Below are 22,307 nucleotides of genomic sequence, written 5' to 3'. Positions count from 1 at the left end.
TATTTGATAACACTGTATAAATTTCAATATTTGGTCAGTTTTAAAAATATTATTATATTTAAATACGCTTCGAAATTCTTATGCTTATGGTCTTGTCATTAGTTGGGTAAATTTAAATGAACTATTTGATTGGGCCAACCAATTCACTACCCACTAATTTCATTTAAATGAATAAAAATTTAAAAACAATTGAATTGGTATGAGTGTGAAGATTCGTTGAGTGCACTTGCTAAACCATGATCCACAATGCAGTTTCAAGTTTTCCAACTCTCAATTATTCCTCATCAATTGTTGATTCCATAAAAGTTTTCCAAAATATTTATTTATTTGAGTAAGAGATTGTATCGTGCCTATCGAATTTCATTTTTAAAATCTTTTAGATAAATATAGAGTTCATGTTGCTCGAACTTTTCCATAAGTAAAGCTTATCGATACCCATAAAGAACTCGCCTTTCGCATTTCCGAAATCTGGTCGATAGTCGTTCCAGATATTTGTTTCTTTTCATTTGCAGTCTGATGTTATAGATTCCTTGATTTCTATCTCATTTCTGGGTATTTTGATTTTAAGAGCATTAGCTAAACTTTCTGTTTATATTTCAGAATCTTTGTTCTTCAGCTGCGCTTTTATCTGTTCTATATAATATTATGTTCTATAATCTTATTTTTGTTATTACTTCCTCTGTCATTTTTGCTTTATTTTCCAAGTTCCTCTATTGTCACATTATTGTTCTCTTTGGATCTAATGTTCAGTAACTCTTTGTTGAGTTGATCTATCTTAGCATTTTAAGTAACATTTGCATCAACCAATAACTCCTCTTAGGTTAAGCAATGTTTAGTGTAACTGGCTGCTTTGAGCTGATTTTCCTTTGACTGAACAAAGGCAGCCTTCAGCAAACGAGGGTTGACTAAGCTGAAACGTAAGACATTCTATGCAATGCTAGCCGAGGCACTACATTTCTGAAATATGCATAGATAATACTCTTAATTAGAGAATACACCTAATTAGCTAAGCAACTTACTGCCTTATCCAACATCTCTATTTTTATTCTATCAAAGCAAGTAGCAATAGCTTTCGGAATGAAATTATAAATCGCACTCAGTTGCAATAACTCTAAGACTAAATGCTGTTGAAACCCGAACTGAATAGAGCTGCGTCATATTATTGTTCTAAAATTTCCTGCCAACAACGTTATTATTGTATTCCTGTATTTCCTGGAGAACTCTTGTTTTCTCAATAAGTACTTGACTACTGAATTTGAAAATCTTTGAATGAATTATGAAACATAATTTAAAATTGCTAAATTGTATATAATGTTGGGCTGTATATATATATACTCGATCAACAGAATTGAATTGTTGAATTTGTGAATATAGAATTAAAGATTGATTTCAATTGATTAAATCAACATCGTAAGAAGGACTTCATTGATTTATATAATGAGATAAATATATTGATACACAATTTATCGTTAATTATAAATATTTTGGACCAAGTCGAGCTGATACGTGTCTTCATTTCATTGTGATAATAGGGAACAAATTATATATATCATATATAAAATATATCATATGCTAGGTGGGTTTACATGATTGTACTTTTCATGATTATCTATTAAAAAATGGATGCTCATTAAAAAATGATCTAGGTACAGGGTATATTCTAGTCGATACTTTACGCTTGACTGAAGCACTTGATTGTTTTCTATGTTCCGAGGCAGCAAAGTTATTCACTTTGACATTTTCGCTTAACAGAATTGTATATGTAGATATATGAATGTATTATATATTTTATATTCTATTTGTAACATAAAATCTCGTAAGCCTCTACATATTTTTGGCACTAACTAAACGAAACTCAAACATTTGTTGGGCTTCATCCGCATTTGACTTGTTCAGAAAGGTAATAAAAACTGTAAAATGAACAAATTTATCATGTCAAATCGTGTGACGCATATCGCTCAAGCACATCTAATGATATACACGTTCCTACGTATACCCCTACCTGTACCATATCTGTATATCTCTCTCTCTCTCCCTTGCTCGCTTTCGCTTTCTCTTTCTCGGTCTGCTTGAGTTCTTGACTTTGACTTATGTTAATTCAAATTGAAGGTGGAACTATGAATTGCTGCATAAATTCATATACTATATGTTACGGTGGTCTCTAGGTGCTCAAATGATTGTCATATTTGAGCGATTTATAGCATCTAGAGGCACATATATCTTACCATAAATACTCAACTGGTATCTCTAGGTCCATAAAACAATCAATCAGTGATCATAAAGTAAACAAAACTGTTGCGCTTATTGAATCGCCATATGCTCAACTAGCTGTTTGCCATTTGAATGCCCTTAAAGTAGAGGGTATTATAATTTCATTATCAACTATGTAACGCATAAAGGGACAAGCTAAAATCTGTTTTTGACCAATGGAAACATTTTTGTTGATTTCTCTGCTAGTTGAACTAAACACATATAAAATCAATTATATCTAAATTAATCTCTCGTATGATATAAAAGTATATATATTTATATAATCAAATATATATAGAACATCAAATAACTATTTTCTGTAGTTCAGTGTGCTGCAAGCATTTCAAGACTGATTATCTTCGGTGCACGCTACAGTTAATAATCTACGAATCCTTTTTATTATTTATCAAATCCAATTTTAATTCCAACTACATCAAATAGTTGATGGGGTATTTAAGCATCTGTGGCTCGTTCTATCTCTGTTGATTATGTATTAAATTTTTGGGACTTATATTATTTTTCCGCATCTCGTAGTTCGGACATTTGTTTTTAGAACTTTCTGACAGTGTGCACAACGGATGGATGATGATGATATATCTTAGCAGATGTGCTCTGCATTTTGTTGTCATTTGTTTTTTGTATATTTTTTCCCGTCTAGCACGCGCTCGTTCCATATAAGCCAACAGCGGAGCAGCCACAATAATACAACAACAGCTGCCCAGTTTTTTGTTCAAGTATTCTCCATATTGTGTGTCAAGGCCCACAGCTATTCCCACGGAGTACATAAAGTGTCTGTCCTTGGCAGCTATACGATTCCTTGTCCGACTAATTAGCCTGAGTGCATAATAAAGCAGTGGCAATCCATTAAGTGTTAGACGGACTAAAGTGAAACATGTCGTGCAGAGGGCAATGTATCTGAGACGAATTATAATATATATATATACATATATATTTGAATATTAAATATCTCGATCTATTCATATGGGGCACATGCCGTAGCTTCGTTGTTTAATGATTATTTTAAAAACAATCATTTTACCGTACAATCGCACTTTCATTTGTGTAATATAACTTATTGAAGAGTGTTTCAGCCTATATATCCTGATTATATATATATCTGGGGATAAAATGTGAAGAAAATGCTTCCGTTCTGAACAATTTATATCTGCTTTCCTTTGAAGCTGGACTCATCACAATTAGCTGAATTTTCAGTTGAAAAATATAAAAATAATATAATAAATAATTAAGCAGTTTTTAGTTGCTCGAGATTATAGATCATATATTTATTCTGGACAGTTCAGTCGATACGTGAGAAGAGCAAGTATTTAATCTAACATTATTCGTATCCATCAGGATACTCATGAAAAATACGATTTTTACTCATTCACAAAATTGAATGAGTATATTGGTTTTGTGCAATCTAAGCTAAAGACTTGAAATTTGAAATATATATTTGTGGTAACCCTCGTCTGATAGTGTTAAGATTTTTTCGAAACTATTTCCGGTATATGCGAAACGCTAGTTGTAGTGTTAAATACTTAAAATTTGGAACGAATAATTGCGCTGACAACACAAGATCAAAAAGATATTGTGGCTGTATCTACGCCAATTTTGAGCGTGGAAAATCTGGTTAAACTGTATCTACCGCAGTTTTGAGGCTACAAATTGGGCATACGAGTTACTGTTCAGACTCTTTACAGGTCGACAAAAAATGACATGTCGACGCCCACTAGCGGAGAGCTGACATATGTTACATATGTTACATTTGTTTACTATTGCCTCTAATATTTTGTTGACTTTATTCTCAAGTTCCTTTATTGTTGGCACATTTTCGGTGTCTTTTGATCTAATGTTCAATAGCTCTTGGTTAAGTTTATCTCTTTCTATTAATATTTTTGTAACTATTTAATTTTGAATGTTGTCTAAAAACTCTTTAAAGTTTTTATAGTAGTTTCCAGATATTTCGATTTAGATACACTTCAAATAATTTTAGCGTGCTGAATAATCTGAAACTCGAAGCCTGAGCGTAATCTCACAGAATGCGAAACTCGGTTTCTTCTATGATCAGACATCAAATGTATATTGCGCTAGGATGTTACAAATGTAATATTGTACCCAATATCTGATATCATAAATGGGTAAACGGATGTGATTGAAGTGTATGTCGGAGGTAAAAGTAGAGGCGGGGGATTTTAAAGTTTTGTTGTTGACGTAGACATTGTTTAGCCCTAGAAACCTGTAATATATAGAATATATATTCTATTATTACATAGCAGAACAGTAGGAATGTTTAGTAGATTTCTTCTTAATATTAAGACTCGATTGATATTATAAATGTATCAGCTGAAGAGTTCTCCTCGCAAGTTAGGGTATTATCTAGTCGGGGACTTTCGACCATTTAAATGCAAAGCGCAACTAATACAATTTCACAGTCACTTGTTATAGAATGACGGCTAATAGATATAAATATATATAATTATTAATTATAATATATATATATATATATTTTTTTTTATATATATATATATATTTTTTATTTATTTAAATATGTTTAAAGGAAATTCTGAATGTGAAACTCGAAGATAATCTTTTCAATTTTGGCAAATTGCGTTGAAATGCAATTAATTTGGCAGATTCCTCGGCTGTTGCTTAGATTACTGCTAGCAACTAATTAATAAATAATTAATTATATTCTCTTTTTCTCTATTTTGTTGGCTGTTGTTTGAGGGTCGCGCCTTAGAAGGTGAAAGATGGGGGAAAGTGGGAGGCGAGTATGAAAATTGCAATTCAATGTCATTGACGAAAGATCATAAAGAATATCTGAATATATATATGAGTGAGTGAATGTGTGTGTGCGTGTCTGTGTGTGTGTGTGTGTGGCCGTGTCTGTTAATTATTTAATATCATTTTCAATTTTTGCCATCGCTGCGAGTCTTGGCGTGTCCGTGACTTTTGTTGATATGCCGCAAAGAGATGATAAATATGAAAATGAAATTGGCTTGTTCTAAGCAAGTGTGTGTGCAGCATGCGTGTGTGTATGTGTGTAAGGCGCAAAAAATAAAATACACGAGAAATATATAAACAATATTGCACACGGCACCTCAGAACTGCTTTGGCTTTTGGGCACTTTGTGGCGCTTGGAGAGGGGGTCGCTGGGCGCCCACACGGCACTGGCAGTCAGTTGGTAGCGCCCCCACCAGTTGCCACCGCCACCCGGTTGGGTCACCACTGTCAACACATTTTTATTATTATTTTTATTTTTGATTTTGCTTTTGGCTTTTTTGCTCTGCTTTTTCATTGCAAATCATTTGCATGTCTATTTTTGAACACGTTTTTTAATATTCTTCCATTTGTGTGTGTGCGTGTGTGTGTCTATATTTATTTCTCTCTATATATATAGACACTATCATTTTTATGCTCTTTTTCATTGCCGCCCCGAATTGGCAATCTGCTGTCTGTCTGTGCGGGCTCTTTAGCGGCTGTGCCTGCCGCACTGTAGGCGTCTCTGTCCCCATTCATAAACATCGCTCATTGATCGAAATTTCCTCTTGGCATCTTCCTGCCCCAAGTAGCTGCCCCTGCCCCTACCCCTGCCTCTGCTTCAGTAAGCAACTCGACTGCATCTCTGTTTTGGCCAGCGTGTGCCAAACGTCCCTCTGCGCTTTTTATGGGGAAATCCTGTTGGCCAACTGGCCAGCTTTCAGTTTTATAGCGCCGCAATGAGCTTTTGATCACAGACGTATCCAAACATTGCGTTCTTTAAATAGCAGCAAAAAGCCGTCAAAGCCAAAGGAAAACAAGAAATTAACCAAATCATATTAACAAAGGTAGCGTAGCGCGGGTTACTTCAGCAATGGGCGCTTCCTTATTGAAAATGCTTATTGAATCAATTACTTATTTTAAGATATTGTGATTGAGTTTAGAAATCATAAATGTTGAATGCTTCAAATCGCAATTTTTTATATATTAATATTTATTTGTGGAGGTATGCAATTGAGTTTGCGTCTTGATTTTACGCTTGTTTGTTCAATTTGTCACTCGGTGTGAGTGAGACAAAGATAGCTGTTGCTGAACGCAGTCGCAGCTGTAGCCAAGTGAGAGTGAGATGGCTATTGAGGTCATTCGAACCGGGTCGTTGTGACTGTCAGTGGACGAAGAGAAGCGACTAGAATTTGTCAATCTGAAAATGCACCAGAAACTTGTCATAGTTAAAAAAAAATCTGGCCAAACTGACTCAATTTGCGACATATATATGTAGATGTATATATTTATTTTCGTATTCTACAAAACTTGAAAGTTAGTCTCATAAAAAATATTTTAATTCAATTCCTATGCAGCACATTAAATTAAAGAATAGTTTATTTTATATGCACTTTATCGTTACTTAAGTTAAAAAACAATTGTTCAAGCTCTGAAAGTGAAAATACTTGCTGTGTATGGCAGGCTGTGCCGTGCTAGCCATTATTTGAAAATGTACTCGATTAACTTGCGCATATAAAGTCTATTATTCTTGTAATATCGATTGTTATCGATATGATAATATAAAAAATATAAATATAAATCTATGTTTAGACTGGATTTTTTTGCATACTTAAGACTGTAAAAGCTGAAGATAGCTAATTTACCGTTAAGTATGGCAAAAATTGTGACTATTTCAACTTTTTTAATCACCTTAAATTTGAGAGTAAAGAAAATTAATTAAATAGTTTTCAAGATTATATATATATATATATATATATAATATATATATATTATATATATATAAAAAATATATATATATATATATATATATATATTTATTTATATAAAATATATATATATATATATATATATATATATATATATTTATATATTTTTTTTATTTATAGATATAAAGTTGTCTATATAAAACTCGCTTCATTCACTTAGATAACAATATGATGCTTAGCTTTGGGCGCCTCCTGCTGCTAAAACGTCACTGGTATTTCTAGTTAAATAGATAGCCAAACACACACACGCCCACACACACACACACGAACACAGACACAGAGTATAGCACTCAATTAGGCGTCTAGGTTAGTTTGCTTATAGACACAACAGAGCAGCAACAGAATAAAAAAATATATATAAATATGTATATATATATATATATATATATATATATAAATATATATACATGTGCTTAGTTTATGAAAGAAAATTGGAAAATTGAAATGGAAACTCGAACGACACGCCGAAACAGAAACACAAGTAAAATTCGTATACAAATTTAAAGAACAGCTAAGCAGACAGACAGACGAAAAATGAAAATATAAATTGTTGTTGCTGTTCTTGTTGTTGTTGTTGTTTTGGTTTTTGTTGTTTTTGCTTTTGGTTTTTTCGTATTTTTGGCAATGAACAAAAACTACGTCAACTAGAAATGCTGCTCAGGCGCGTATTTATGAGAAGAGCGTCGTGCGCAACGAAGCACACATAAGAAAAAAAAACACACACACACACATATATACCAGAAACTGTAGCAACCACAACAACAACAACGGCAACAAATTTTGTTGTAAGAAAATGTTGTTGAGGCGCGTCTCGAGGAAAAATAGCAAAAAGCAAAAGTTATTCTGTTGGCGCGCGCATAAAATTGAATTCAGTCGAGCCGAGCACATCGAGCAACGACGTAAGAACACGGAGCGGATAAGCATGGACATATTTTGGCTGTTTAACTAACATCCCATATTTATATATGTGTGCATATTTGTTTGCTCTTGCAGGTCAGCAGCAACGGTAGCAACGGTGCATACGATCAGCAGCAGCAGCAGCAGCATTCGACGGGCCCAACAGCACAGCAACAGCAGCTGCAGCATCATCAGCATCAGCATCAACAGCAGGTGACGGACTACGCACAGCCAAATCGGGGCACACAGCAGCAGGCGCACCTGACGCAGACGATCGAGGAGACGACCATAGTCGAGGATAGCCGCGAGGATCAGTTGGATTGTATGCTTGGTAATTTGCAGGCAAATATGAGTCGTCAGGGAGTTAACACAGTGCAGAAGGGCTGCTGCAATGCATGCGAGAAGCCAATCGTGGGCCAGGTGATCACCGCCCTGGGCAAGACCTGGCATCCGGAGCACTTTACGTGCAACCACTGCAGCCAGGAGCTGGGCACGCGCAATTTCTTTGAGCGCGACGGCTTCCCCTACTGCGAGCCCGATTATCATAATCTGTTCAGTCCGCGCTGCGCCTACTGCAACGGCGCCATTCTGGACAAGTGCGTGACGGCCCTGGACAAGACCTGGCACACCGAGCACTTCTTCTGCGCCCAGTGCGGCCAGCAGTTCGGCGAGGACGGCTTCCACGAGCGGGACGGCAAGCCCTATTGCCGCAACGACTACTTTGAGATGTTTGCGCCCAAGTGCAACGGCTGCAATCGTGCCATCATGGAGAACTACATCTCCGCATTGAACTCGCAGTGGCATCCCGACTGCTTCGTCTGCCGGGTAAGCAACTACCATAGCTCGCACTTATCTGGCTACTGTGCCCTCTTTTTACATCTTTGTTCCATTCTGTATGCGATATGATATTTAGGATTGCAAGAAGGCTGTGCGCGGCAAGTCCTTCTATGCCATGGAGGGCAAGCCAGTTTGTCCGCAGTGTGTGGGCGTCGATGAGGAGGAATAGGCGTCCATCACCCAGCAGTAGCGGCAGCGGCAGCGGCAGCGGCAGCAGCATCAGCAGCAACAACTTGTTGAAGTTCAGCAGCACGAAAATAGCCCCCGTCCGGATACAAATTGTATCTACATAAAATTGTTTACCCAGCGGCAGCTGCGTCCCACTTTCTGTCTCACTCTCCCTCTCTCCCTCCCTCTCTGTCGCACTCTGTCCCATTCTCTTTGGGGGCTATTTTCGTTGAAAATGTGAAAATTCTTTTTAATATTGTCGGGGCTCAGCGCTTGCCTCGATTTGTTGCCACCTGCCACCATCCAGCAGCAGCATCAATAACAACAACAGCAACTCAAGGATCTGACCCCCCCTCTAGCTTCTGCAGGGGTCTGGACACGGCTGACCACCAGGCAACTGGGCGGGTCGGCCATGTCCGCCCCTTTATTATGATGGCCTAGGCCATGGCTTGCGTCCCTGTTAAGAGTAACCCCGCCCCAGTCCCCGCCCCTTTGAAACTGTTGAACTTTTCTATATGCAATTTAGTTGTAAGTTTTTAGGTATTTTTTAAATTTAAACATTTATGAAGCAATATTGTAATTTGTTTTTGTAAATAAAATTTAAATAATTAAATTATATTGAAAATTAAAAAAATACAACAAAATGAAAAACAATAGAAAACAACAAAAACAAAAAACAACAAAAACATGCAATGAAAAGTCTTGGCAAATGGATCTGGACTGTGTTGCTCTTGACTACTTCTAGTCCCAGTTCCAGTCCCGATCCAGCCAGACCTTGCCGCAGCTCAAGATCAGTGTCAATATCTTTGACCTTGATCTGGAATGTCGCCTGTGCCACGACCTTCGATTGTTGTGCTTGTTGTTGTTGTTGTTGTTGTTGTTCAGTTGCAAACAATTTACACTATTGCTACATAGATTTTCGGATTAGATTAGCAACAATACCAAACATCCCCATCATAGTCCCCTTGACCCCGGCCGCTGGCGATCGAAACTATTTTCGTTGCTGACGTTTCGCTCACAAATATAAAACACAAACAGAATTAGCAAATGATTTCGAGTGTATATAAATGTGTATAACAATTTGCTTGTACTCACGAGCACTTTCCTATCGAAGCAGCCCCAATAATTCCCGTCTGTCTAGCATAAGTAATCTGTGCCCCCTGAAGGAGTTCAGGTTCAGGTAAAAGTTTGTTATTTATTTGTCATTTGACTAAAATACGCGGCATGCATATCTTTCAAATTGTGCATATTTATAGAAACTCAAACAGATTCTCTTTCAAAATTCTTTGGAAATTCCAATTAAATATTTCCTATATATCAGCGCTAAATTTGGATGCCGAAAATTCCGATTTCTGTTTATTTCGAAGCAGTTCCATCACTCAGTAATTATTTATTGCAATGACAGCTTCTTGACTCTTGAGAACTCCAACTCTAGATCGTTTTCTATTTGAACTGAATATTGAAAACATTTGGCACTCGATCAAACTTTAAAGATATATCGTGCCAAAGAACACCTTTGTTTTATTTGCATACCTTAACCTTAGGGTCAACATGAATAGACTTTTAACAATGTTTAAATCTCAGATTATTGCTGTCTTCATCAATTCCTATTAAGATTATCTCTGCGTCTCTCACTGAGTTCAGCTTAAGATTTTTCCAATCTTCTCCAATTAAGAAGCGACTCTATCGTCCATATCCAAATTGTGTAAATAAGAGAACTCTTCGAAATCTTATCGACGGATTACATGAACCTAAAAAGGGTTCATTCCACACACTTATGTTTCATATATCTTCCTTAGCTTAATATTGTTTTTTTCTTGGCCTTTATATTCTTTTCAGATGAACTTCTCATGACCTTTAATTGTTTTTTCAGCTAGCTTTAATCGTTCGAGCTGCATTTGCCTTAGACTTTAGCTGCGCTATTTCAGAATCTTTGATCCTTAAAACTAATTCTAAATTTTAAGTTCTTGATCTTAGTTCTAGTTGACTCTCTAAAAATTTGATGATTGCTTTGAGCCTTTGTATTTTAATACTTAGTCCACTTAGCCATGTTGCCTTCGCGTGCACAGAAGCAGGACATTGCAGAAGTTGTTTCCCTGCTTTGTAGCCGTAGCCTCCACACTCAACACATTCAACTTCCTCGATTATAGATTGAATTTACTATGGATTACTTCAAGTGATAAACTTAAACTTGTGTTCTCACCTATTACCATTGGCAGATATACGAATACACCTGGAAATAGCTTTTGCTATATATACATTTGATATATAGCTAACTCGTTGCACCTATGATCCGCATATAGTTGGTTGATAGAGGCAGAATAGATTCCATATTCTTATGCTCAGTCAAACTTAATCGTCATCTACAATTGTTATCAACATTTTCCCCACTCTGTCCTTGACTTAGCTTGAGGTAGAGAATTTTCAAATTTCAAAGTTATAGTAGTCTTATTTAAATGTTTTAATCTGTGTCTGCTGTTGTGACTGATCTTAAAGAATTTAGTTATTGAGTACCATGACGTTGCCTAGCTAAGTACATACACTCAATTCTGTTCTCAGCCCGTTGCTGAAGTATTTATTTATTTATATATTTATAGACACATTTCAAAGATCTAATAAAACATTTGAATTTAATCTTGCTTTTACAAAAGTAAAGTATAGTTAGATTTGGATAAATTGATTTATTGATTAGCTTCCTATGTCCACATACATCTAAAGCTTGCTCGTGGCTTGCGCAGCAGCCTGGTGCAGTGCTTAGGGTATCTACGAGTTGTTCACATCCGCCAAGAGCAGTTGCTATTATTGTTATAAACAACAATGAAAAGCTTTTTGTTTTTAATATAATTAATAGTTCTATAAAAAGAACAATCTTAATCGAAATTTCATATTCAGTTTTAGTATTTTATAAATGTGATGAAAGTGAAAAGAAGAAATTGAGGAGAAAGCTTTTTAGTAAATATATATATATTCTGAACTACTGATATATATATTTCTATATAGCTATACATCGTATCAAGTAGCTCGAACAAAAATGTTCGCTTTAAAGTCCATTTCCAGCTTTGCATTATCCAATATTATTTAATTGCTACCATATATTATAATCTATATATATATATATAAATTCGTGCAGTTATCTAGCTCTATATATTTCTATATCTATGCGTTTCGACTTGGCGTTTAGCCAAAAGCGTGCGCAAAATGTTATTGTTAAAATTAATGCGATTTCTTCTTCTTGTTGCTGCTGCTGCTGCTGCTGTTGTTGTTGTTTGAGAAATGTTTTTCCAAAACAAAATTCAATTGTCGCAAAATAATGCCAAATTTGAATAGCTGCTACACAGTGTGCACACTGGTGCAAAAGCGTCTGTCAATCGCCATTTCAATATTTCGCTTGGCACATTTGAGACTCAGCATTTTCGAAATTGCTCGCTGGCAGCTAATTTATGAATGTAATTAGCATTTAATTTGAATTTGAGCAACCTGCAGAGCAGACACCTTCGAAAATAGATCAGGCCGATGGCGCAGTTACACTCAGCCTAATTGTGCCATTAGGTCGAAAATTATGAAAACTAATATAGATGAATATCTTACATTTATTTATTGTATTTTCTTTCTTTCTGTCTTGCAGGACTGTCGGCAACCGTTCCAGGGTGGCTCGTTCTTTGACCACGAGGGCTTGCCGTACTGTGAGACACATTATCACGCCAAGCGCGGCTCGCTCTGCGCCGGCTGCTCGAAGCCCATAACGGGCCGTTGCATTACGGCCATGTTTAAGAAATTCCATCCGGAACATTTCGTCTGCGCCTTCTGTCTCAAGCAACTGAACAAGGGCACGTTCAAGGAGCAGAAGGACAAGCCCTACTGCCACGCCTGCTTCGACAAGATATTCGGTTGAGCTGGGCATACACATACACATACACATATATATACGTGTGTGCTGCATCAACTATATACATATATAGAGTTACGATCCTAATATGCTGTTGCTTCTTCTTTTTTGTACGATTCACGTCACTTCAATGTACCGTTACTTACCTTTACGAGAGTTCATCTGTGCTTTGTATAACCGAGTCAAATTAGTAATTAAATTAACACTGGACACACGATATACATACGTATATCAGATCAGATCAGATCCGATCAGACCAGATCGGGTCAAAATAATCAATTACACGACACTAATACCCTGCCAATTAAATGGCGCAACGATATTTCTGCCCTTTCAAAATAAAATTATTACGATAATGCATTTTCAAGGCCTTTATTTTTGGGAAATTAAGGGAAACCCAAGGAATGTTATTCAAACAATATTCCTTAAAAAATTTAAAAATGTGAAATTTTGGAATAGTTTTTAGCTTTACAGGGATGTCAAAAATAAATGGGATTATAAGTTTGAATTGGAATAAATAAATGAAATAATCATATATAATATAAGCTACAGTTATTTTATAACCGTATTTTAGGGCTTTCTACATTTTTTAATAAAAAATCTTTTTTATCTAACCAACTTGTATTAGAATAAATTAAAAAAAGAAACAATTAAAATTGTTCACTATAATTTTGGGCTTAACAATATTTATTATGAAAAGGTTATCAATTTACTGAAGTTTGATTTACGATTAAAAATGCTAAGTTAATTAATAGCAGCTGGTTGCTTGGCTTAGCGAAGACACAAACCCGCAAGCATCAGTAGCTGGCGGAACACTTCTGTTTTCGTATTGTATTTGGCTCTGCTACAGTTTTAAATGCTCTTGCAAACTGTGTGTTTACTCACCATCTGCGGACCTTTAAATTCACTCTCCCACACTCTCTTGCGCTCATGCATGCAAACAACTATACAAGCGGACACACACACACACACACAGAAATGGACAGAGAATTATTTTATCTGGTAAAGATGCCGGCCGGCAGCTCGATTGCCGACTCGCTCGCACTTGGTGCTTGACATTGAGCTCAGCAGCCTGCGTGCTCGCGCCAACTTATTAACTTGTGTGTGAATCTAACTACCAGCGCTCCCACATTTCTGTGCATGTGTGCACTTGTGTGTGTGAGCTCGGGCTTGTGTGAGTGCGCGTCGCTCCCTATAAACACGGTAGGGTTCGCAGCACGAACGCTTGTTGTGAATCAGTCAGCGTCAGTCTCGCTCTGCTCACTCACTTCTCATCTGTTGGCTGTGTCGGTTGAGTCGGTCCTGTTAGTCGCGTGGCCCGCAGCCCATTGCAACGTTTTTACTCGTTATTCGTTATTCGTTTCGTGCGTGACTTTGCTCTGCTATCCAGATCGTTTTATTCGTCTTAATTGTCCGGTCAACTAAACTGATTTGCCTACACTGTCTGCAGTTCCACTGCAATAAGCAAATAGTTGTGTCGAAAGCAAAAGCCGGCAACAAAAAAGAGAGTCAATCAGCAGGAAGCTCTACAGGTTGGTGAATAACAAACACACATACACATACACATACACACACCACACCACACAGAGAAACAAAACAATACACACACACGCATACTTATATGGAGTCAAGTATGTGTGCATTATATCATTCGACTCTTCGTTGCATTCTCTACAAAGAACTGTTTACAAATAGTTCTCTTTCTGTCTTTTTTTGCGCGGTGATGTAATATGAGCTCTTGTTCAAGTCCTTAACAAAACAAACAGTGTGTGTGCGTGTGTGCGTGAGTGTGCGGTTTGCACTGCGAGTCATGATATCATGCGGTGGTATTCTGATTCGGAACCCAATCAGAATCTAAGTCCGAGTCACGCATGCCACCCGCATTCGCTGTCGCGAGAGCAACAACAGAGCAGAGAGCAAGGAAAAGAAAACACAATTAAAGTTTATTTATGCCACTAACACACACGAACCAATTGCCCGCCAGACTCTCAAACTGTCTGCTTGTGTATACGTGCGTGCGTGTGTATGTGTGTGTATGTGTGCACCAAACCAATTTGTCAATGATTGCGATATGTAAATAAAAGTGAAATTAACAGTTGCAGCTATTATTATTCCCTCTTATTGTTGTTATTGTTGTGTTCGCAACTGCTGTTGTTGTTGTTATTGTCATTTAATGCCAATTGCTGCATTTAAATTCATGCTTAAATTGCATTGTAAATTCATTTAACACACACACGCACCCTAGAGCGCCCGTTGCAGTACCCAGTACAATACTCCCAAAACTGTAAAGCTATTTGAATGTTTAATGGGCACATCTAAGGCGATAGTTGGCAACAGTGTGTGTGTGGGTGTTCAATTGGGCTTAACACGCAATTCCGATTACTACCGACTGATTAGCCATACGAGTGTTTAATGTGTAGCGATTTGTCGTGGGTCGCACTTACATATGTCATGTACGCTGACAAATTAGTCAAGCACATGTTAAGCTCTGTGACAACCCGCTTGCTGTTTTGCAGCCCTACTAGTGGCTCACGCAGTTGGACAGCCATTGTGCTAACTGCAAGCGCACCAGTGGCTGCTCAACCAATGCAGCATTTGCATAGCTTATCAGCACGTAGCCAACACTGGTTCAACCAACCAAAGCTGTGGCTGCTCTGATACCCTTTAAAGCAAAGTCGGCCATATGCCCACCATAGAAAGAGTTGCGTCATTTCTTCTTATGAGCCCTAATCAATCGATACATCACACTCTTTCCTACCCCAATAATTATAATTTATTAACTGATTAATTTTATTTTCTTCGCCTCGACAACAAGCCGAAGGTCAGGGTCGCAAACGCGACTATAAGAAAACTATTCATATTGCTCGTGTATATAGCTATTAGCACTTATCGGAAACTGGAAATTGAATGAAAATTTTGTATAATCAAATTAAATTTATCGGCAATGCTTGATAAGGCTAATACAGCGAACTCGCCAAAGATAATGACGAGGTTCATGGGCAAAGTGCCAGTCAAGGTCAACGATTAATTATAGCCTTGAGAAGTCAAGTTCAATCTATTTCGTTCAGTTATTTCAGTTTAGCAGTTATTTAAAATACTCAGTGCCAGAGTTGCATTGGTCGGTTACTCAATTCGATTCTAGTTCACTAGTTCAGATGAACATTTTGTTTATGAGCAGCTGAGCAACTCAATAGAACTTGTCGTTCATAAAATGTATTAAATGGAACATGACTGATCTCGCCACTGATCAGTTTAGTGGTTCTTTGGATTACTCTTTGAAATGAACATTTTCTGAACCAATGAATCATCTAATCACTTTAGTAGTTCATTTATATAACATATTAAAAATAATAGAGTCTCAAGTGGTACTGAGTTCAAGGGTATAACGCAGTCGCCATTACCCGCCCCACTGTTGTCTAACTTTTTTTCTACTTTTGTTATTGCGTGAATTTCGTCTTCGACTGACGCACGCCCCTTTTTCCGTAGTCGAACTCAAGTACTTCTCGCCTTTGCTTACAAACACGGATATACACAAGAAAAGTATATATACAAATATACATACATACATATTTATATATATATATTTATGTATTTACGGTCTATTTAACGACTTTTGTGGTTGTTTGTTGTCGCTGCTGTTCTAGGCATTCGCTTGAAATTTTTTTTTTTATTTTACAATTTTCTTCTCTCTTCTCTCTGCGGCCTTAGTGTAAGCAAACAATTGAATATGACATCTTGTATGTCGACCTAGTAGTATACATTTGTTATGTTTCATGTATCTTTTGATCTGTTGAGTCTGTCAGCTGTTTACGCGAAATACCCTTTAGAGACCGAAGGCAAATGGCGTTGATAGTGGGAATAGTTAAGACCACGAAAACCCCCATTTGCATACAATTTTTAGAGCTAATAAATTTAATAATTTAGAGTTAATAAATTTGTATCTATTCTTCAGCATTAAACGTAATTGGATTTTAGATCAGGAAAACAAAAGATTAAAGCAACTGATATTCGCACAGACCATTTCTAACTGGGAAGGGTATCTCTAAGTCAGTCACGTTTCAGAAACTACTCTTTGCAAACCTCTTCAACACATTAAGTATTCTCTTTTAGGCTACAGATAATGTCTCATTGGGGCACTTTTGGAATATAAATCAACATAAAAATGTGAGAGAAAGAGGGAGAGAGAAAGAATGCAATATTTGAGCACAGATAGAGAGAAAAGCTTGTGTGCATATGAAAGAGAGTGCGTGAGAGAGAGAGTGAGTTTGCTAATTGAGCGTCTCAATGATAGAGTTGAGCTCTCGACAATCCATAAAGATATCAAAATATTATAATTTGAAGAGCTTCGTCTGTCAGCTACTTCGTCTTATCTTCTAATATTATCTGCGACTCGCGCTAATTGTTTATAAGTTCCACGGAATTCATTATGATATTTAGATATTATATATTCAATCAATATACAGTGGAACTGATATCCAAAATGATCACTACGCACTATACGGAGAATAGCTTTTGCTTTGACTTTTTGAAAGGGAAATTGAATTGAAATAATCATTTTTTTGATATGTGCTATTTCTTAGAACGCTGTAGTATAGCATGCCATAGTATTTAGCTTATAGGTAATTAAACTTACAACCTATAGACTTCCAATGTGCGTCATTAACTTTACCGTTATGTCGTGTGTGTGTTACCAAGGCCGTTCCCCATTTCCTTTCCTTGTTGGCTTTGAGTGTGGTTTATGCCAGTTAATAAGTGAAACAATTAAAATTAAGTTTATAGCCTGATAGGGTTAAGTGTGTGGTATAAACATTCTTAGACACTTAAATCAATTCAGGCTCTTGTGCGGAACACAGCGCGTTTATCGCACACTCTTAATATTGCGATTCTTTATTTACGTTTGCGCTTATCTTCAATCAGTTTGCACTCTGCTCGAGGGCTGTTGTATATATTTGACTTTTGGATTGAGGTTTATCACAGTTGCAACTTGTATTGGAAGTGATCCTGAAAGTGATAAAGAAAGATTTTATTATACCTTCCTAATTGGTGGTATGGTTATTTAAGATGCTACTGTAGGGTTTCTGTATTTGCTCTAAGCATGAAGCAATCGCTCTCAAACTGTGGCTTTTCACTTGGGTTAGCCGTGTTACAGTTGCCCCCAAACCTGCGGGTGTGTCAAACGGGTAATTGACTGCTATATTTTCCCGTTAACCGATTTACTATGGCTTCAATAGTATGCGGCTTAAGTAGCTGAAGTGCTCCACTTAAAAACAGTTGAATTCTAATTGGACAACGATTAACAACTCAACTCACCAGATGCTCATTCACTCTCATTGCAGTGAAACACATACAGAATGGACAACGTGGACACAAGTTTTATACCCGATTTGCCAACGGGCGGAGGTCTTGCAGCTTACCGCAAGCGCGCCAATTTTGATTGGAAGCGTTTGCGCTTGATCTTCGAAACGGAACAGGCACTGCGCATCAAGGTGAGTAAATGCAAAGAAATTAAACTAGCTAAAATTAAGATTTAGGCGTAGGGAATACAGGGTTGACGTATTGTATAAAAAAGCAGGTGCACGACGAAAGAAAGACTTAATGAGAAATAACAAATTAAAAAAAGATAAATGTATATGACTACAAATGAATTTGCAAATAAAAATGTTTAATATGAATGCAGAAATTTTTATATGGTGTTGAAAGTCTTGAAATTATACTGACAATAAACAAAATGTTGCCAATAATCTAATAAATAAAAGAATGAGTTAGGAATATAAAATAATATTTTATATTCCAATTTAATACCAATTATCGTTGAGTTCAATTTCTCAGCTGTATTTCTCTTTGTTATAATCTGCGATAGAAACCCCTCCAATAGAAGAAACTCTGATTCCACACAATATGTGTGTGTGTATCGTATTGCTAATATGACGTAATATTGTAAAATTAACAGCAGTCTGTTTTCAAAGTTTCCCAATTCGTAATTGTCCCCCACTGCAGTTGCAGTAGTATTAGTGTGCGGCTGTCGCTGAAAATTTAGCTTAGCTGCAAGATTCTCATTTCTAATTTGCGTCCTGTAGAGAGACAGAGAGAGAGAGACAAAGATAGCTGTTGCTGAACACAGTATCGTGTGTAGTTGAGTGAGAATGAGATGGCTATTTGTACTTTGCGGACAGAGTCGCTGTGAATGTCACTGGGCGAATAGAGGAGAGTAGAAATTGCCATTCTGCAAAAACATATTTCAACTGATTCAATTTCGTTTTTTCCTACCTTCCTAATTATATAGTACAATGTATGGCGTCGCCTGGAAAGTGATCCACTCTTTGCACACGCCTCGCGAACACTGCCGATGGACGAACAGAAGCGCCTGGCAGCGATGCAAGTGAATCGCATGAAACATTTGGAGCTGGTGCCCAAGGAAATCGAGAATCTGAACTTCTCGGAAAAGACAAAGTATTTGATGCACATCAATGAGGCACTGAACAGCTACTCACCCAGCCTGTCCGTAAAAATAGCTCTGGGAGTGGGCCTGTTCAACAATGCGATTAGGGCCATGGGTACGGAGAAGCATACCAAGTATATTGACGCCGCCTGGAACCGAGAGGTGATTACTTGCTTGGCCGTCACGGAGGTCTCGCATGGCAGCAACACAAAGCGAATTCGCACCACCGCCACCTACGATCCCAGCTCGCAAGAGTTCGTCATCAATACACCGGACTTCGAGGCGGCAAAGTGCTGGGTGGGCAACCTGGGCAAAATGGCAACCGTCGCCATGACTTTTGCCAACCTGATTACGGCTGACGGCGAGAACCATGGACTGCATGGATTTCTCATACCTATTCGTGATCCGAAAACATTGATCCCATATCCCGGTGTCCTGGTCGGCGACATTGGCGAGAAGAGCGGCCTGAATGGCATCGACAATGGCTTTGTTGTCTTCACCAACTATCGTATACCGCGCGACAATCATCTAAATCGGACGGGCAATGTGACGCCTGATGGCGTCTACGAGAGCGTCTTCACCGATCCCGGCCAGGCACTGGGCGCCGCACTAGAGAGCTTCTCGGCGGGACGTATTGGCATCATGCAGGAGTCGGCCAACACCCTCTGCAGCGCGGCCGTTATTGCTGTCCGCTATGCGGCAGTGCGCAAACAGTTTGGCCCAGAACGTGAGGGCGAGGAGATGCCCATCATCGAGTACCAGCTGCATGTAAGTGAAGCCATATATCTCATCCAGCGTTACTCTACTCACTACTAAACCCTGCTCTTCATTCGCAGCAATATCGCATCTTTCCCTACTTGGCTGCCGCCTGTGTGCAGAAGATTGCAGTCGAGGAGCTGACCAACACGTATCTGCAGATTATCGCCCGCTCCCAGGCAGACTCTAACGGATTCGATATACTGGTAGGTGTAGTTGCGGAGAGGACAGAAGTCTAAAAGACACTCAACTCTTAAGCAACATACCATGAAGTCTACGTCATGGAAAATTCCAAAATGCATACTTCACTTATCTTTTATTACTAAAGCAGTCCAGATTCTGTATAGAAATCAGATATTGGCACGCCAAGTACAGGTCGGGCTCTGCTGTCTAGACCAATTTCACTCAATCTAATCAATCACAGTTAACATAATCAAACTAGCTATATAAATGCATGACAAATGTCAACAGGCAAATCGATATACATAGGTATAGTATATATAAGTCTAGCTATTGCTAGACACTCTGACTGAATCTAAGGTTTATTACTTGTTTTATGATCTAATTGAACTTATCTATTGGCTGAACAAGAGTGATACTATTTGCGATAGCCATGTACCAGTTGTGGTACTCAACAATATTTACCACTTAATCATAAATTCTCTTAAACGAATAGTTAAAATAATTTTCGGAAGTTTCGACTCAAGTTTTTAGCCATAAAAAATCTCCGTGAGGTCGATCGCACCGTTGAAGCCCTTCAGCCTTAAGTACATTCAGTTCAATCATAAGCCAACTTCCCGAGGGGAATTGCTGCCAAGTGATGAAAATAAAGATTCAAAGAGTCGATTTGGCACTAAGGTGCCCACAAACCAAATCTTTTAAGATTGTTTGTTGTTAATCTACAACGATTGCTAGTTACTTATACTAAATTCAATATTGTGACTTAGTCCATTTTCAAATTGTAATGTAATGGGTTTCAATTCGTTTGCAGACTCAGAACGCTGCGGAGATTCATGCGATTATCTCGGCCTCGAAACCACGCATCACGTGGTCGGCACGCGACGCCATTCAGGAGACGCGCGAGGCATGCGGCGGTCATGGATATCTGCGAGCCTCCAAGCTGGGCCAGATGCGCAGCGATCACGATCCGCTGTGCACCTATGAGGGCGATAACAACGTGCTTGGCCAGCAGGCATCCAATTGGCTGCTGCGCCAGTGGGGCGCCAAGGAGCTGGAGTCGCCAATTGGCAGCGTGACGTTCCTGCAGCGTCGCGAGACCTTGTTGCAGCTGCAATTTCCACAGCTGTTGCGGCAAAGTCCATTGGAAAGCTGGGAATGTAAGCAAGCGAACTGAGGCTAATGAACTAATTGTTGACAATAAAATAAAATTCGGCTTTTCTTACAGTTGCACTTAGCTGCTACGAGTGGCTGCTGTGCCACCTGATGTCCCACACGACCGCCCACATTACGCATCAACTGGCTGCTGGTGTCCATCGCTTCGAGGCGCGCAACAACTCGCAGGTATCGGGTGCGCGGGAGCTATCGCTGGCCTATGCCGAGTACTTTGCTCTGAAGAGCTTTGTGACCCACGTGAGGCAGCTGAGCCTCGAGGAGTCGTATGCGCGAGTGTTACGCGTGCTGTACGATGTCTACGCCATGTGGCTGCTGGAGAGCCATATGACTACATTCTACGTGGGCGGTTTTGCCGTTGGCGGCGACTTTGCTGCTGCCGTGCAGCATCGCCTGCTGCAGAGTTGTGCGCAGCTGAAGGACATGGCTGTCAGCGTGGCCGATGCCATTGCACCGCCGGACTTTGCCCTCAACTCGGTTATTGCGCGTGCTGACGGTCTTCTATACGAGAACCTGCAAAACGAATTTATGACCAACGAGGGAGCCTTTCAGCGCCCTTCGTGGTGGCGCGATGTGATTATACCACAGGGCCAGGAGAAGTCCAAACTTTAAGCGGCTAGTGGACAGTCGGCCATGGGCAGTGGATAGAGGGCAGCAAGACGTGGAGGGACAAGTGCCTGGGCAGGTCGATCGGTCGGTCACCCATTCTAGCTAAATTAGTAGCTTTTGTTATATAGTCATATCGTATCCAGGTATTACCTCTTATACATACCATATATAGAAGTTCGATTAGCATCGTTTGAGTTAGTTTCGTGAAGTACGTAAAGTATTAACATCTTGACACCTGTCTTTTCTTTCTCTTAATATTTGACATGTTTTCTGATTGGCATAAATCAAAATGAAATTACTAAACAGTAGGACGCAAACTGAGTGAACGACATCAAAATTATCAAATCACTTATAAGAATTTGAGTGA

The 22,307-nt window shown here is 38.5% G+C and overlaps 2 protein-coding genes across 10 annotated transcripts in view; both read left to right on the top strand.

The window, feature by feature from the left end:
- Positions 1 to 13,146, top strand: part of LOC111592664 (leupaxin) — a 31,900-nt gene extending 18,754 nt beyond the window's left edge. For 7 of the 8 annotated variants that reach the window (XM_023305021.2, XM_023305019.2, XM_030223170.1 and 4 more), the window contains 2 exons: positions 7,992 to 8,720; positions 12,526 to 13,146. In XM_023305021.2, coding sequence (XP_023160789.2) covers positions 7,992 to 8,720; positions 12,526 to 12,792 — 996 coding nt within the window. In that variant the 3' untranslated portion in view covers positions 12,793 to 13,146. Of the gene's footprint in view, positions 1 to 7,991; positions 8,721 to 8,808; positions 9,419 to 12,525 lie in introns of those variants that run through there. The other variant, XM_023305023.2, reaches the window with a different exon arrangement.
- An 893-nt stretch (positions 13,147 to 14,039) lies between these two features.
- On the top strand, positions 14,040 to 22,110 carry LOC111592551 (peroxisomal acyl-coenzyme A oxidase 3). 2 transcript variants are annotated; one of them, XM_023304839.2, is made up of 6 exons: positions 14,040 to 14,318; positions 18,123 to 18,272; positions 19,070 to 19,993; positions 20,062 to 20,187; positions 20,973 to 21,318; positions 21,387 to 22,110. In XM_023304839.2, exons 2-6 carry the CDS (start codon positions 18,138 to 18,140, stop codon positions 21,941 to 21,943), a joined length of 2,088 nt encoding a protein of 695 aa, XP_023160607.1. In that variant the 5' UTR covers positions 14,040 to 14,318; positions 18,123 to 18,137; the 3' UTR covers positions 21,944 to 22,110. The 2 variants fall into 2 exon arrangements, with proteins under 2 accessions (XP_023160607.1, XP_023160609.1); XM_023304841.2 differs by lacking the exon at positions 14,040 to 14,318 and adding an exon at positions 17,882 to 17,966.
- Positions 22,111 to 22,307: the final 197 nt, after the last annotated feature.

The sequence above is a fragment of the Drosophila hydei genome, unplaced genomic scaffold, assembly GCF_003285905.1.
Source record: "Drosophila hydei strain 15085-1641.00,03,60 unplaced genomic scaffold, DhydRS2 tig00000149-arrow-pilon, whole genome shotgun sequence".
Taxonomy (NCBI): domain Eukaryota; kingdom Metazoa; phylum Arthropoda; class Insecta; order Diptera; family Drosophilidae; genus Drosophila; species Drosophila hydei.
Note: the sequence above shows the minus strand (reverse complement) of the source record. Positions and strands in the feature narration are given on the sequence as shown.